This window comes from Hypoxylon fragiforme (assembly GCF_022984875.1).
Source record: "Hypoxylon fragiforme strain CBS 206.31 chromosome Unknown GGS25scaffold_7, whole genome shotgun sequence".
In the NCBI taxonomy this organism is placed as follows: Eukaryota; Fungi; Ascomycota; class Sordariomycetes; order Xylariales; family Hypoxylaceae; genus Hypoxylon; species Hypoxylon fragiforme.
The window spans coordinates 472,742-486,553 of NW_026054762.1; the positions used below are offsets into that span (position 1 = coordinate 472,742).

The 13,812-nt window shown below is 48.7% G+C and overlaps 3 protein-coding genes across 3 annotated transcripts; 1 reads left to right on the forward strand and 2 right to left on the reverse strand.

Annotated features, from left to right (window-relative positions):
- Nucleotides 1-344: 344 nt before the first annotated feature.
- On the forward strand, nucleotides 345-6,913 carry GGS25DRAFT_497958 (phospholipase D). Its single transcript, XM_049261656.1, has 2 exons — nucleotides 345-6,292; nucleotides 6,370-6,913. Exons 1-2 carry the CDS (start codon nucleotides 864-866, stop codon nucleotides 6,374-6,376), a joined length of 5,436 nt encoding a protein of 1,811 aa, XP_049114416.1. The 5' UTR covers nucleotides 345-863; the 3' UTR covers nucleotides 6,377-6,913.
- An 841-nt stretch (nucleotides 6,914-7,754) lies between these two features.
- Nucleotides 7,755-10,234, reverse strand: GGS25DRAFT_514982 (uncharacterized protein; the record flags this gene model as incomplete). The annotated part of the gene is made up of 3 exons (XM_049263038.1): nucleotides 7,755-9,713; nucleotides 10,043-10,152; nucleotides 10,192-10,234. 3 exons carry the CDS (start codon nucleotides 10,232-10,234, stop codon nucleotides 7,755-7,757), a joined length of 2,112 nt encoding a protein of 703 aa, XP_049114417.1.
- An 820-nt stretch (nucleotides 10,235-11,054) lies between these two features.
- GGS25DRAFT_497961 (uncharacterized protein) lies at nucleotides 11,055-13,807 on the reverse strand. The gene is made up of 2 exons (XM_049261657.1): nucleotides 13,007-13,807; nucleotides 11,055-12,908 (listed from the first exon to the last, which is right to left on the reverse strand). Exons 1-2 carry the CDS (start codon nucleotides 13,356-13,358, stop codon nucleotides 11,491-11,493), a joined length of 1,770 nt encoding a protein of 589 aa, XP_049114418.1. The 5' UTR covers nucleotides 13,359-13,807; the 3' UTR covers nucleotides 11,055-11,490.
- Nucleotides 13,808-13,812: the final 5 nt, after the last annotated feature.

Genomic DNA, 13,812 nt, shown 5'->3' on the forward strand with positions numbered 1-13,812 from the left:
TGAACCAACAACATGGCCTCGGGTATGTTTCTATTGGTATGCCCCAGGTAGTTCATAGGTAGCTTAGCTAATTTAACATTGATTGATTACCCATTAAGTACATAGTAGGTACCTACATAAGAAAGATAAAATTGAAGCTCGTGATGACGTCCTACCTCTACTTTTTGGGACAATTACCTAGTATCGATAAGGAGAAGTAAGCCCCTGTTCGTTGGGATATTAGAGATTTGAAGTTGATTGGTCCCTGATCAGGGTCTAGTGTATTTTAGCGGATCTTCGCCATGGAGCCCATGTGGTTCGTGGGCCCATATACCCAGTTACCCAGTATTACCCAGTATTACCCAGTAGAAATGAGAAATGAGAAATAAGGGAAACTAAAACGCGACTCGCTCCTTTTTCAATAATTCAAGTTCTAACCACTTCAGCTACTTACTACTACACTACAAGTTGTTGGTAGAACTACATACTAGAAGAACCAGATCAACTAGAACAGCTAGAACAAACACGTGTATCTGGAGAGTTGGTTAACGTCAAATTATCTGATGTGCGTCTAACGTACTGACACACTTACCTACTCACAAGCTATTCACAAGATATTCGAACATCCCAATCAACCTCTCACCTCACCTTGTTTCGCCAATCTCGTATTTTGTCCATGAAGAATACTATGCAAGTGAGAAGTGAGAAGTGAGAAGAAGGGCATTGTTGGATATTAGGGACCTTTAGATCATCTATCGAGCTGGCAGACTTGAGCAGACTAAAACACACTCAAGCCTGTAACGGAAACGTCGCTTCGTCTACCCTCCACCCCCCATCCATCAATATTCGACATCCAGTGTCGAATTACTCAAGTAACAAGTACCATGTCCACTCCGGATCATGATGACTCTGTTTCTCCTATGACACAGAGTCCTCGTAATTCGTCTTCTGTGCATACACGACGCAACCCATCATCCTCCGCCCTCGATCCCGCGAATAATCAGTTGCCCGCCCATGACCTTCCCCTCCGTAATAATCCACCGACCAATTCCTTCACGAGATCCGACCCTGAACAGGCTGCCGATTATCTATCAGCTGGCCTACCATACGACAGTACCTCTCCTCTCAACAATGGTGCGACTCCTACGTCTTTAAACCCTTCTGTAGCTGTACGATCCCCATCCCCCTTACGGAATTCCGTGGTCCACGTATCAGACAGGGATGCCGCCGCCCTGGGGGAACCCCCCGCCTCGCCCGGTCGACGCAGCGTACAGTTTGCTCGTGCTGACGCCGTAGTTGACCCTGCACGCCAACATGATAGGCATGGATCATGGGACGGGGGAGACCCGGGAAATATGTCTCGTAGCGAGAGGTGGATCTCACGGTTAAAATCGACTCTGGGCACTTCTGGGAACATTCAGCCACCCAAATCTCCTGGGCCCCTTGAACAGCCATCCCAGTCAACCAGTGCCTCACCTGTTCCGGGCAGGCCTTATCGCCTCCCGGATACTCTGGATGAAGAGGAGGGAAGCGATGCTGACGTCGAAGCGAGTGCCGACGAAGATAACGAAAGGGAGGTACCAAAGGGCAAGAGAAAGCGTATGCGACGCCGTCTAAAGCACCTAGAAATGTTTACCGCTCCGAGTTCCCCACGCCTCCCAGATGAACTCGACCCTCCAGGCCCAAGCCGCTTAAATACTATGGTTAGGCGCTCAACCATGCCCGAAGCTGCGGAGCATCGTGGCGGCATGTCCGAAGGGGAAGGCCGTGACCGTCTCGCTGGCCGAAGGCCTGCGTGGACACGCGGAAGCTCCTGGATCGGGTCTCAAAGGACTGGCACTGAAGACGCTGAGAGCCCACATGCACAACCTCGCACCCCTGGTCACCGGCGCCGCATCTCCGAGATGTTTGGCGCGGGTGGGGCATCTGACGGGGAGTGGATAACAACGCCGAGGCGGCCTTTCCTGAGCGCCGATCGAGCCGCAACCTTTGGTGCCCAGAGGTGGAAGCAGGTAAAGCAAACCCTGAGAATGTTAGGTAAGAGGAGGACGGATCAATTCGACTTTTACAAATCAGCTGAACTCATGGCTGAGCTACGGGCTGTGACGCCTGCAGTTGTCATTCTCGCAAGTATGTTGCAGAGGGACGAACATGGGAATAAGCGTATACCTGTTCTCTTAGAGCAACTGAATCTACGAGTCATCGACAGTCGCCCGGAAGATAGCACGAGTGAAAGACATACCATATTTACAATTGCTTTAGAATATGGCAGCGGGCTGAGTCGAATGAGGTGGACTGTCACCCGTAGTGTAAGAGAGATATGGAATATTCATTGGAAGTACAGGTTATCTCTGAAGAACGACATTTCTCTTCAGGCTACGGCAAACCAACGTCACCGCCCGAAGCAGCCGCGTTTTCCAAGAAAAGCATTTCCATATCTCCGGACCTACCACAAACTGGAGGAGTCTGATGAAGAAGAGAAGCCGCCTGGAACAAGGGCAGATGACACAGTTGCCGAACTTACTGCAGGTGAAATAACTGCAGCTGAAGGTACGGCTGCTGAAGGCACAGCTAGTGAGAATGATAGACGGCCGAATCCCCATAGGAAGAAATCTCGCATGAACACATTCTTGCCACGCCGACAGTCATCAGGATTGGGAGAAAATAACGAGACCTCCCTGGCGGGTGTGCAGAACTCGGCCGCTTTGAAGAAGAAGTATATTGAGAGGCAGAGAAAAACGCTGGAGAAGTATTTGCAGGAGATGGTCCACTGGCTCATGTTCCGTGCTGATAGTAATCGCCTCTGCAAATTCTTGGAGCTCTCTGCCCTCGGCGTTCGGCTAGCTGCCGAAGGCAGCTTTCACGGCAAGGAATGCTACTTACATATACAATCTACTAAAGGCATCGACTTCCGACGAGTGCTCAGTCCTCAGAAAGTCATAGCACGACACACTCGTAAATGGTTTCTGGTCCGACAGAATTATATTGCTGTCGTCGAGTCGCCGGCGACCATGAACATTTATGATGTCTACCTTGTAGACCCGCACTTCCGTGTCGTATCTAAGAAGAATAAGCTGAAACGGTTTGGCGCCAAACTGAAAGTTGAGACAGAGAAGCGGGGGGAAAATGACGATGGCCAGCTTACAGATGAGGAATCTCACGGCAAGCACCACACCCTCAAATTTTATTCCGTGGACCGAAAGATCAAGCTGTTCTCTCGCAACCAGACAGTATTGCGCCAGTTCGAAGAGTCTGTTGTTGATATGCTGAAGCAAACTCAGTGGCATGAGCGACACAGATTTGACAGCTTCGCACCTGTACGTCAATCATCATTTGCCCAATGGCTGGTTGATGGACGAGACTACATGTGGAATGTTTCTCGTGCTATAAGCATGGCGCAGGATGTGATTTATATTCACGATTGGTGGCTGAGTCCTGAGCTTTATATGCGGCGACCAGCGTGTATCAGCCAAAAATGGCGTTTAGATCGATTGCTCCAGAAGAAAGCCAGAGAGGGTGTCAAGGTTTTCATTATCATCTACAGGAACGTAGAGCAGGCCATACCGATAGACTCCGAGTACACAAAATTCTCGCTCCTTAACCTACACGACAACATCTTGGTCCTCAGATCGCCGAATCAGCTCAAGAAAAACCAATTCTTCTACGCCCATCATGAGAAAGTCTGCATTGTAGACCACGATGTTGCCTTTCTTGGTGGGATCGATCTCTGCTTTGGTCGGTGGGATAACCCACAGCACCCCATCACGGACGATCGACCAACAGGCATGGAGCCAGATGGCGATAGGCCTCGAGATGCAGAGCACTGTCAGCTCTTCCCCGGCAAGGATTACTCAAATCCTCGCGTCCTGGACTTTTTCAAACTCAACGAGCCTTACGAAGAGATGTACGACAGAAGTAAGGTTCCTAGGATGCCGTGGCATGATATTGCGATGCAAGTCGTTGGCCAACCAGCGCGTGATCTTACTCGCCACTTTGTACAGCGATGGAATTATCTACGACGTGAACGTAAACCTACTCGGCCAACTCCTTTCTTACTCCCCCCACCGGATGCCACCCCCGCTGACCTCGAAGCTCTGGGGTTGTCCGGAACTTGCGAAGTACAAATCTTACGTTCGGCTGGTGATTGGTCTTTGGGCTATCCAAAGGAATTAAGAGAGCATAGTATCCAATCCGCATACGTGAAACTTATTGAAGAATCTGATCACTTTGTTTATATGGAGAATCAATTCTTCATTACAAGCACTGAGACAATGAACACACGAGTAGTCAATCGTATTGGTGATGCTCTCGTGGAACGCATCATCAGGGCACACGAGAAAGACGAGGATTGGCGGTGCTGCATTCTGATCCCCCTTATGCCAGGTTTCCAGAATACGGTGGACCAGGCTGAGGGAAGTAGTGTGCGTTTGATCATGCAATTCCAATACCGAAGCATCTGCCGGGGACCGAACTCAATCTTCGGACGTTTGCAAGCAGTGGGAATAGAACCCGAAGATTATATCTCGTTCTTTAGTTTGAGGCAATGGGGCCGCATCGGGACTCACAACCAGATTGTCACAGAGCAGTTGTATATTCACGCTAAGACTATCATTGTGGATGACCGCGTTGCTTTGATAGGATCGGCTAATATCAACGAACGTTCGATGTTGGGAAATCGGGACTCCGAAGTCGCTGCCATTGTTCGAGACTCCGACATGATGTGGTCGACAATGGCGGGCAAGGCATACCGGGTTGGCCGATTTGCTCACACCCTCCGCATGCGGCTGATGAGGGAGCATCTCGGGTTAGATGTAGACCAGATCACAGAGGAAGAGAGGCAGGCGGAGCAGACCGCTGATATCCGCTTTGAGGCCGACATGACCGACATCTATGCTTCAGGTGATGAAAGCCCGACCGGAGAGACATCCCGGCGTGCAAAACGGAGGACTTTCCTCCATGGAGTTAGTTATAATCATGACATCGATCTCACAGCAGAAGAGGAACAAGTCGAGAACCATGGGACTTCGTCTTCGTCGGCTTCCGTCTCTTCTAATTCAAGAGCTCCATCACCAGAGCGTGACCCACGAGTCCTGGGTAATGAAGACCATAACCGAGACGTCGAAGGCTATGGCCCAGATAATTGGAAAGCAGCACAAGCTAAAGGGGCAGATCTCGGAAGCGACTCCGTCGTCATGAATGGGCGCGAAGTTCTTCTGCATAGAGATAGAGTTGGTCGTTCCGATAGCCGTAGAGAGGATGCTAAGGCGGGCGGGCCACATCGGGAGTCGTCTTCCAAGCGATCATCGCAGCGTGACGGTGGCAAAGGAAATGACGAACTGCCTCCACCCCAAGCGAATTCAGCAGCTAGATCCCAGCTGCCATATCCTGTACAGCTTCCATCCTTACCGGTACAGGATGACACTGATATAGGTGGTCCTCCAATGCGCCTAGACGAGTCTGGAAAACCTACAAACGAGCCCCTGAACCCCTTAGTATCGGATATTATACCTGCTAGAATTGACAATGATTGTATGCGAGATCCTGTCATTCCTGCTTTCTGGGATGACGTATGGATGAGGGTGGCATGTAACAACACGAAGCTTTACCGACGGGTGTTTCGATGTATGCCTGACAATGAGGTCACTACGTGGAAAGAATATAATGAGTTCGAGGACTATGCACGCCGATTTAAGGACAGTATGGTAGGTCCGAAGAATGAAGAGTCGGAAACTACACAGGAAGCCCCAATGTCCGAGCAGCTCCAAACGGATCAGCACACGGAACGAAATCCAAAGGTGGTAGTATCTAATGGAACTGAGAACAAGCTGAACGAAAAGGCGTCATTGTTTGAGAATAGCCAAACTCCAGAAAAGGGGGAACCAGATCTAGGCATCGACACGGAGAGGGTCCGTACGAAGAATTCGGTTGAGCAACCTTCGCCTGTACAACCTGCCGGAGATATCCCTTTCCCATCATATGATGGCCAGGTTGATGCTGCGCATCTTGATCCTCAGAGCGAGAAGCGGGACCGTAGAGCGACGTTCTCCTCGTGCGAAAAGTCGGCGCCAGAATCTGGCAGCAACACCAATCCATACAACCACAATTCAACAAGACGTCGGCGAAGATCTAACACCAAGAGCAGCCAGCGTAAACCCGTATTCCCGTTCGAGCTTATCGGCCGTGACGAAGCCGAGGAATTGTGTGGAATGATGCAAGGCACACTAGTTCAATTCCCCTACAATTGGCTCGAGGCTGAGGAAAAGGACAACCACTGGCTGTACCAGGCTGACCTCCTGGCGCCCAAGGAAATCTAGTAGGTTTTCACTTCACTCTTGCTTCACTCAGCAACTATTGATTAGAGAACTATGCAAATAACTAACAAATCTATAGTGACTAAACCTGCGTACCTTTCTCACCTGATACATATATACATATATATATATATATACATATGCCTATATACCTCGTATGCTAGCGAAGGCTACTACCACTTTTACAACACCATAAATTCTATCGGAGTACCGGCAATCGCATAAAACATAACGGAGGCAGGCCAAGGAATCATCACCGTCTCTTTTTCGTTTGGGTATTCCATATGCGATCTTTATTCTTCTTGTATTAGACTAGGTGGGAAATACGCATGTTTGTATCACATGCATCATCTCTTTTTCTTATCGAGTAAAGTCGAGCCGAGCTGAGCTGAGTCAGTGGTGGTATTCGTATTTGGTATTCGTATTTTTATATACACACATAAATAGGTAACTAATCAACCGGCGTTATAGCGGTTAGTTAGATGGTTGAACCAAAATGGGCCCATCCATGTGCTCAGTTAGTGCCTGGGTATAGCATACATAGGTAGAATAAATTGATCTGTTGGCGTGCTGTACGAGACTACCTACCTAGTAGTTATGAAAGGAGAAGATTCAGGTTTCTATCCGCTGTATATTGTGTGATATGAAGTGCTCAGGCTGAATTTCTATTTATGATTACACATTTTCCTATGCGCCGTGTCTTCAGCTCAACCAATCCTCAGCTTCCCCGGTTGGGAATTTGCAAAGCTAGAGTGCTGCGTTGGAAGTATGCAAAACCAAGACCTATCTAGGTAGATTAAGTATCTACCTACCTATGAGTAGGCATGTGTGTGTATATGTACATGCAAATGTAGTCTCAAACAATAAACCTATATACCATGCCGCTCTTCGATTCTCCTATAACGTACACGCCAAGTCAAAACATACCTAATCCAGTCCTCTGGCTAGTACCGGCCGGTCCTATTAATAATTCAAGTCCAAGCGAAACAACCCTTCTCCGTACGACTTGGGGCCAGAACGAAAAAGGGTAAGAACCTACCCAACAAGATAATTCCCAGGACGGACGCCTCGTCCAAAGTACCCGGTGCTATGATGAACAAAGATAAAAAAAGATAAAAGAAGAAAGACCGAGAGCCAGTGAAATCTGGCTATCATCGGGGGGTATCATGTCCATGCTGTCCCATCCTATGCTGTTATGCTTGCTATTATTTCCCGCTGCCCTAGATGATTCCTGACAGCCAACTTCTCCGTAATCTTTATGCATATGCAACCCATGAAGCAAATCACGCACATCCACATCCACGTGCATGCTAATTCCACCTCAACTCCCAGTGTGTACTCATGAGCACACGCCACCCGAATTGAAGGTTGCCTGGCATGAGGCCATTGTTAAGAAAAAGTTGGGGGGCGTCGATAAGAATATCTCTACACCGACACTGAACGTTTGATTACGTGCCAGCCTGATCATTCGTCGAGCCCCTCCATCAATGCTTCGTGGTCTACTGTATCGGGCTGAATTTTGGCAGGCGGTAATCTACGTTGTGCAGCCGCTACATATTCCGAAAACCCGGGTATCGTACCGGGCTGGTTGATGCCCGGTGGGCGATCGTGAGACTTTTGATTGATCTTCTCCTTGGAAGTTTTGGCAAGTGTATTGCTGCTCCCGTTGGAAGTGACTCCTCCGCTTCCCCTCGTGCCTCCGCCCCATGGCCGCCATACCGTCCATTTACCAAGGTTTGACGGCCTAGGGTTTTGCATGGCAGAATCGGAGATAGATTGCAAGCTTCCTACTGGTGACGAACCATAATTCTCACGAAGTATCACACTGCTTCGTCTCGAATGGTTGCGGGATAGCATGGGCCGTGCGATGATATCACTGCTCCCCGTTACGGAAGCGGCGGAGCCAATCTGGCCGAAGGTGAGTTGGCTGGGCCTCGACTTCAATGTATGAATATCAAGACCACCGGAAAGCGATATAATAGATTCCTGAGACAAAGCTCTATGTTTTCGGGCTCGCGGGGTTTCATTTTTGCCTGTGGTATCGGCGGTCTCTCTGGGAGTATCTGGACTATTAGAGAACGGCCCATCGTCCACCGCAGATTCATCGGTGGTGGTTAGATCTGAAGGGCTATCTCCATCGTCAGCCTCTTCGATGATAGGCTGGGGTTGGGTGGGAGCAGGCTGTATGAAAGACATATTTGTTGACATTCGAAAGCTTCTTGAAGACACGTTGGAATATTGTTTGTGATGTGAACCGTGCCAAGTAGGCGACATCGGGTCAATACTTGTTGTGGGCGAGCCGGGGAAGGAATCGATCGTATGATCGAATAGTGAGTTTCGGTTATTCGACCGAGGTGAGCTCGGCGCTGACGATGGTGCGAATTCCGATTGCTCCGAATACTGAGACCAACAATTGGAGAGCAACGATTCCCTATGTGCATGTGATATGAGCTGTGGTCGCGCTAGGTTATGGGGCGGTGTGTTCGGCAATGAACCTCCTAGAGGTGCAAATATTCCCGGCGTGAGTCCTGGTCGCTTTTTACGCGGCTTCTTCCCCTCCTGCTTCGCTTTAGGTACATGATAATGGTGATGAATATGGAACTCTTGAGAGTTCTTGGGGGGCTTCTTCTCCGGTGACCACTGTTCAAATTCAAGCTCCGCCCTCAGTGTTGATGTGATACTGGTCTGCCCTTCTCCTGATGGTTGATGGTATAGCAGTTGATCCCGCAAGGCCTGTATTTCGTCGTTGGAGTTCATGAGCATCTCCCGTAGCTCGGCGATCCCACATTGAAGATTAGCGTTGTCTTGTAACAAGTCGCGAACAAAATGCGACACCGCACTACTGCCTCCTCCAGGGCCCCTGTCTAATGACTTAGCAGCAGCGGCCCCTTTTAGGCGGCCCGCAGCAGTGTTTAATTCCTTCTCCACCTCACGCTGTCTCTCTATGCGCCCCATCATCTCCATATGATATTCTCTCTCTTCTTTCGCTTCTTGCTCTATCCGTTCAAGTTGTTCCTGTAAGTCGTTGATACCCCTTTCTGCTCGCTTCCATCTTGATAGAGCAGATCGTGCCTCTTCACGAGAAAGAGATAAGTGACTTTGAAGCTCGGCTTGCTCCTGCTCTAGAGCTATAAGTTGGCGTTCCAGTGCAGCGGCGCGGGCAGTTTCCCCTTCCAGGCGACGAACGGTCTGCTGCGAAGAGAGCAGCGTAGCCTCAAGAGATCTAATACAGCCATCGGAATCCACGACGGCAGTGTTGAGTGCTTCAAGTTGATCTAACAAGTTCCTATTTTCCTCGATCGTCTTCGCGTTCCTGGCCTCAAGGTCTTTGTTGTCGGCTTCTAGCTGTTCGATTCGGGCAGTGAGCTCGGAACGATCCCGCTCCGCGCCAGCCATGTAAGCTTCGTGGCGGGCAAGTAGCGCCTGCAACGCAAAGGTTAGAGATTTGGAAACACCCATGACTTCGAAGATATATATCACGAGGCAAGTATGGTTGGAATGTAGAATGCAAATATACGGCAAGGGACACAACACGACAGCAAGACACATTCCCAACGGAAAATTTGTGTAGAGAATAATATACGACCCGTAATGGAGTATCTGGAGTGTGGGGAGTAGATTAAGCTGGAATGTAGCACATCATAAAGATTATAAGAGAGCTAGGAGAGCTAGGAGAGCAAGGGGAGCTAAGGGAGCTTCGAATGGACATGACTCGACGACTCAAAAGTCTTAACGCAGCTAAGAAGACGTACCTGGCCCATTCGTGCAGCAGTGTGGACATCCTTCTCAACGCTAGCAAGCACAGAGCAGTTATGTCTCAGAAAGACACACTCCACAGAACCACAACAACACTTGAGGGAGCCTGATTCGTGACATGTGGCAGCATGATCTTCGTTATCACGGTCGCCAGCACCAGCCGCAGCGGGGTGATGGGCATCAGCCATGGTGACGGCTGAGGGTCGCTTCGCTGCGCGTATTCAGGTAGGCGATCAGCATGCTGGACGTGGAGATTGCCGGGGAGATTAAAGGCAGAAAGCTCCTCTTTACTCGTATCAATAATTCCAAAAAGGGGGAGTAAGATATTGAGTCGGTAAGGTAGCGAATAGATAGGTACTACGTATCAAGGGAGTGAGTGACTGAGTGAGTAAGTGGTGAGTGGTGAGTGGTGAGTGAGTAGGTAGGTAAGGTAGGTTAACTCAGAGAGTGAATGAATGAGTGGAGTGGAGAGGGAACTACGCCATGCGGCGCGTGTCTGTCCGGAAAAGAAAGTAGTTGAATAGGTCCAATGTTGTATTTTGTATACTCTCTCTCTCTCTCTAGAATACTTAGTTAAAAAATAATATATAATATACATGCATCTGGGCAGTCACCAAGACCCAAGAAGCAAGAAAGGAGTCAAAATAGAAAAAAGGAAAAAAAAGAAAAGAAAAGATAGCGTAGGAAAGGGGCCGAAAGTAAGTAGAGTTTGAGTCTAGATAATGAAAGATTATTTTAAAGTTAATTCTCGCGTTTTGATGCTAGTGGAGAGTGGAGAGTGGGGAGTGGGGAGGGGAACATGATTAGATCAGGTGGGGCTATATACATACCAAATATATGTACGTACCTGTCAGAATTGTCCTTTTAAGTTCATAATACAGAATCATTATGCACCAAATAAGTAATAGGCAAACAATTTCATTGGTTTCCGACATACCGCCCATCAAGGTTAATTAACTGCGGGTGACACATTGGATGGGGACATCAATGATCAATTATCACACTGCACTCACATCAAATACGTACATATATAGTATGGATACTATTCATATGCCATCATCATTATCTACTCTAACAAAATATGTTACTACCTACGGTACGTAGTAAGATGATAAGTTCTAGTTGTCAAGATTCAAGTGTTTGACAAATCCATCACATGAATAAGTCATCATGTCACCCAAATTACCGTACGAGATATTTTATTGCACACTTGGCCTTGGCTGTCCAGGATTCTGCCCAGGATTATATTGGGCCAAGCATCTTGTACCTGATGACGCAAGATGGCCCAAAAAAAGGAAAGCGTCGACATTCCCATTTCGTCCATACTATGTCGAGCTGAGCAGCGCAACTATGTAGTTACATACAAGAATACATAACTACCCTAGGTACCACCAAGCCAATCTCAACTCGGAGTCACCACCTAACACTTCAACAACAGCACAATTTAGGCTGGAAGTGGGACAGTCAAAATGTCTAAGCCGCCCTTCAGTTGTGTTTTGGATGGCATGGCGCCCATCTTCATCAGCTCCGCTGACTTGACCATAGCCGGATCCACGCCCATGCTAGCCATGGCTACTACCGTTTCGTCTTTGCAATAATAGGCCACGAACTTCCCTTTGCCTGGATCGCCTTGCAACACAAGCTCGTCCCACCCGTTCACCGAATTGCCGCAGTATCGCAATTGCCCTGTCAGGGCTGACCAGAATATCGGTGTGAAGAAGTCCGACTTCAATGAAGGGTTGACAATATGATGCGCCACCACTCGCCCCTGATTCTGCGCCACGTTCCAATGCTCGATTCTCGTGTAATTGCCCTGTCCTCCAGGACCGTGATAAGGATATGAGGCAATGTCTCCGATCGCATACACATCCTTGAGTCCTACCACTAGGAAGTTCTCGTCCGTCTTCAATGACCCGTCATCTTCTAGTCGCACTATCTTATTATCTTTGAGATATCCCGTTGATGGTGTCACACCGACACCCAGGATAACTAGATCAGCTTCGAGCTTCGTACCGTCCTGCAAATACACAGAGCCCACCTTGGATGGATCTGCGCTAGACGGTTCAGCTTTGGCCACACCGGCTGACAGGTGGAACTTAATTCCCTTGCCCTCCAATCCCTTTTGCAGACCAGCGCCCACCTCTTTACCCATCACCCTTTCTAATGGAACACTTTCCTGGCCAACCACTGTGACATGATTTTCGGTAGACGTCGCATTGGCTACCTCCATACCAATGAAGCTGCTGCCAATGATGACGATGTTTTTGCCCTTTTTGCCGATAGCATCAACAATCTTCTTCGCGTCATGGACGGTTCTGAGCAGGAAGATGTTCTCAAGCACCTTAAAGCCGGGTATGGGTAGGTTCCGCGGTGTGCCACCCGTAGCCAAAACTAACTTGGCATATACGTACCTTTCCTTATTCTTAGTAATGACGGCTTTGTTAACAAGGTCGATATCAACGACTTCATCGTGCACAATTTCGACCGACCCAGATTTGAACCACTCGTCATCTCTCCACTGAATCTTAGTGGGATCAGTAATCAGGGCCTTTGATAGTTTGGTGCGATCAATGGGCAAGTAGCCTTCGTTGGAGATCATGGTGATAGGCCCCGTAAAGCCCTTCTCCCTCAAACCTTCAATGGCACCGATAGCTCCACTACCGCCGCCAACGACGACCACTTTATTCGCCAAGGCTCCGCCGGTCGTACCACACTTGAAGTTCGGCTTTCGCCGCGCCGCCTTGATCGTAGCTTCCTCGCCTTCGATATACACAGCGTCATCTTTCTCAATAACCTTGAAAACCGGCAGGGCGTCTAGGGCAGGGGCATTCTCAATGTCGCCAGTTTGGCCGTTGAAACAGGCTTACAAGGGAGAAGAAAGTTGATGTTAGTTTACTAGGCGGGCGGCTCGAGTGTGTTGACAAACGAAATGCAGAAATTTTGGATAGCGATGAACTAACCTCCGTGCCACGGGCAAGTCAATCTACCACTCTTTGTCAAGACGCCGTTTACGAGAGGCGCTCCATAATGTGTGCACTTGGGCCCCACTGCTTGAATCTTGCCGCCAGCATTAAGGAGAAGCACCTTCCCGCCTTCGACGCCTTCGACTTCAACCTCTTGTTTTTCGCCGAGCTGTAACGACAGCGAAGATACGTCTTTAAGTTTAAACTGTGGCATAGCTTTGGCTGCTGATGTCGATATCAATCTACTAGAATAGCTGGGTTGTGACTTGAGAGAAAGCAACTTGGGTATGGCCTGGGGAAGGGTGCAAATAACAGAAGATCGTATGAAAAGGGCTCTGGTAGGATTCATGAAACAAACTGACGTTATAGACAAAGGCGTGTGACAGACGGAGTCAAAAAGTAAGAGAGGGAGAGTCTTTGGGTTGCCAATTATCTGTCAGAGGGTTGGAGGGCAAGAGGTAGCAATGATGGCAACAGTGATGACGGTATTGCAGTGATGAGGGGACAAGGAATTGTACGCAACCAAGCACGCAATGTGTGTGTTTGTAATAATCTGAGGGTGTAATGAGGGGTCAAGGGCCGGGAATGGTTCGAGGTCAGAACATTGAACCTGAATCAACCAGTTGAACTTTCAAACATTGAACAAAACATTATGGGAATCCGGGTACGCCTATGTACTTGATCATGCCTAACCTAGGGTAGTCAAGTACATATCAGGACTGGACGTCACCATTAGTTACATGCCACTATCAATGATGAACATAGCAATATGATAGCATATCAGTACCGGCAGGCATGTATCG

Coding starts and splice junctions, on each gene's coding strand:
- GGS25DRAFT_497961 (XM_049261657.1), bottom strand. CDS start 13,358: ATGAATCCTACCAGAGCCCTTTTCATACGATCTTCTGTTATTTGCACC. Junction 12,909..13,006: donor GACTTGCCCGTGGCACGGAG/GTTAGTTCATCG, acceptor CTCCCTTGTAAG/CCTGTTTCAACGGCCAAACT.
- GGS25DRAFT_497958 (XM_049261656.1), top strand. CDS start 864: ATGTCCACTCCGGATCATGATGACTCTGTTTCTCCTATGACACAGAGT.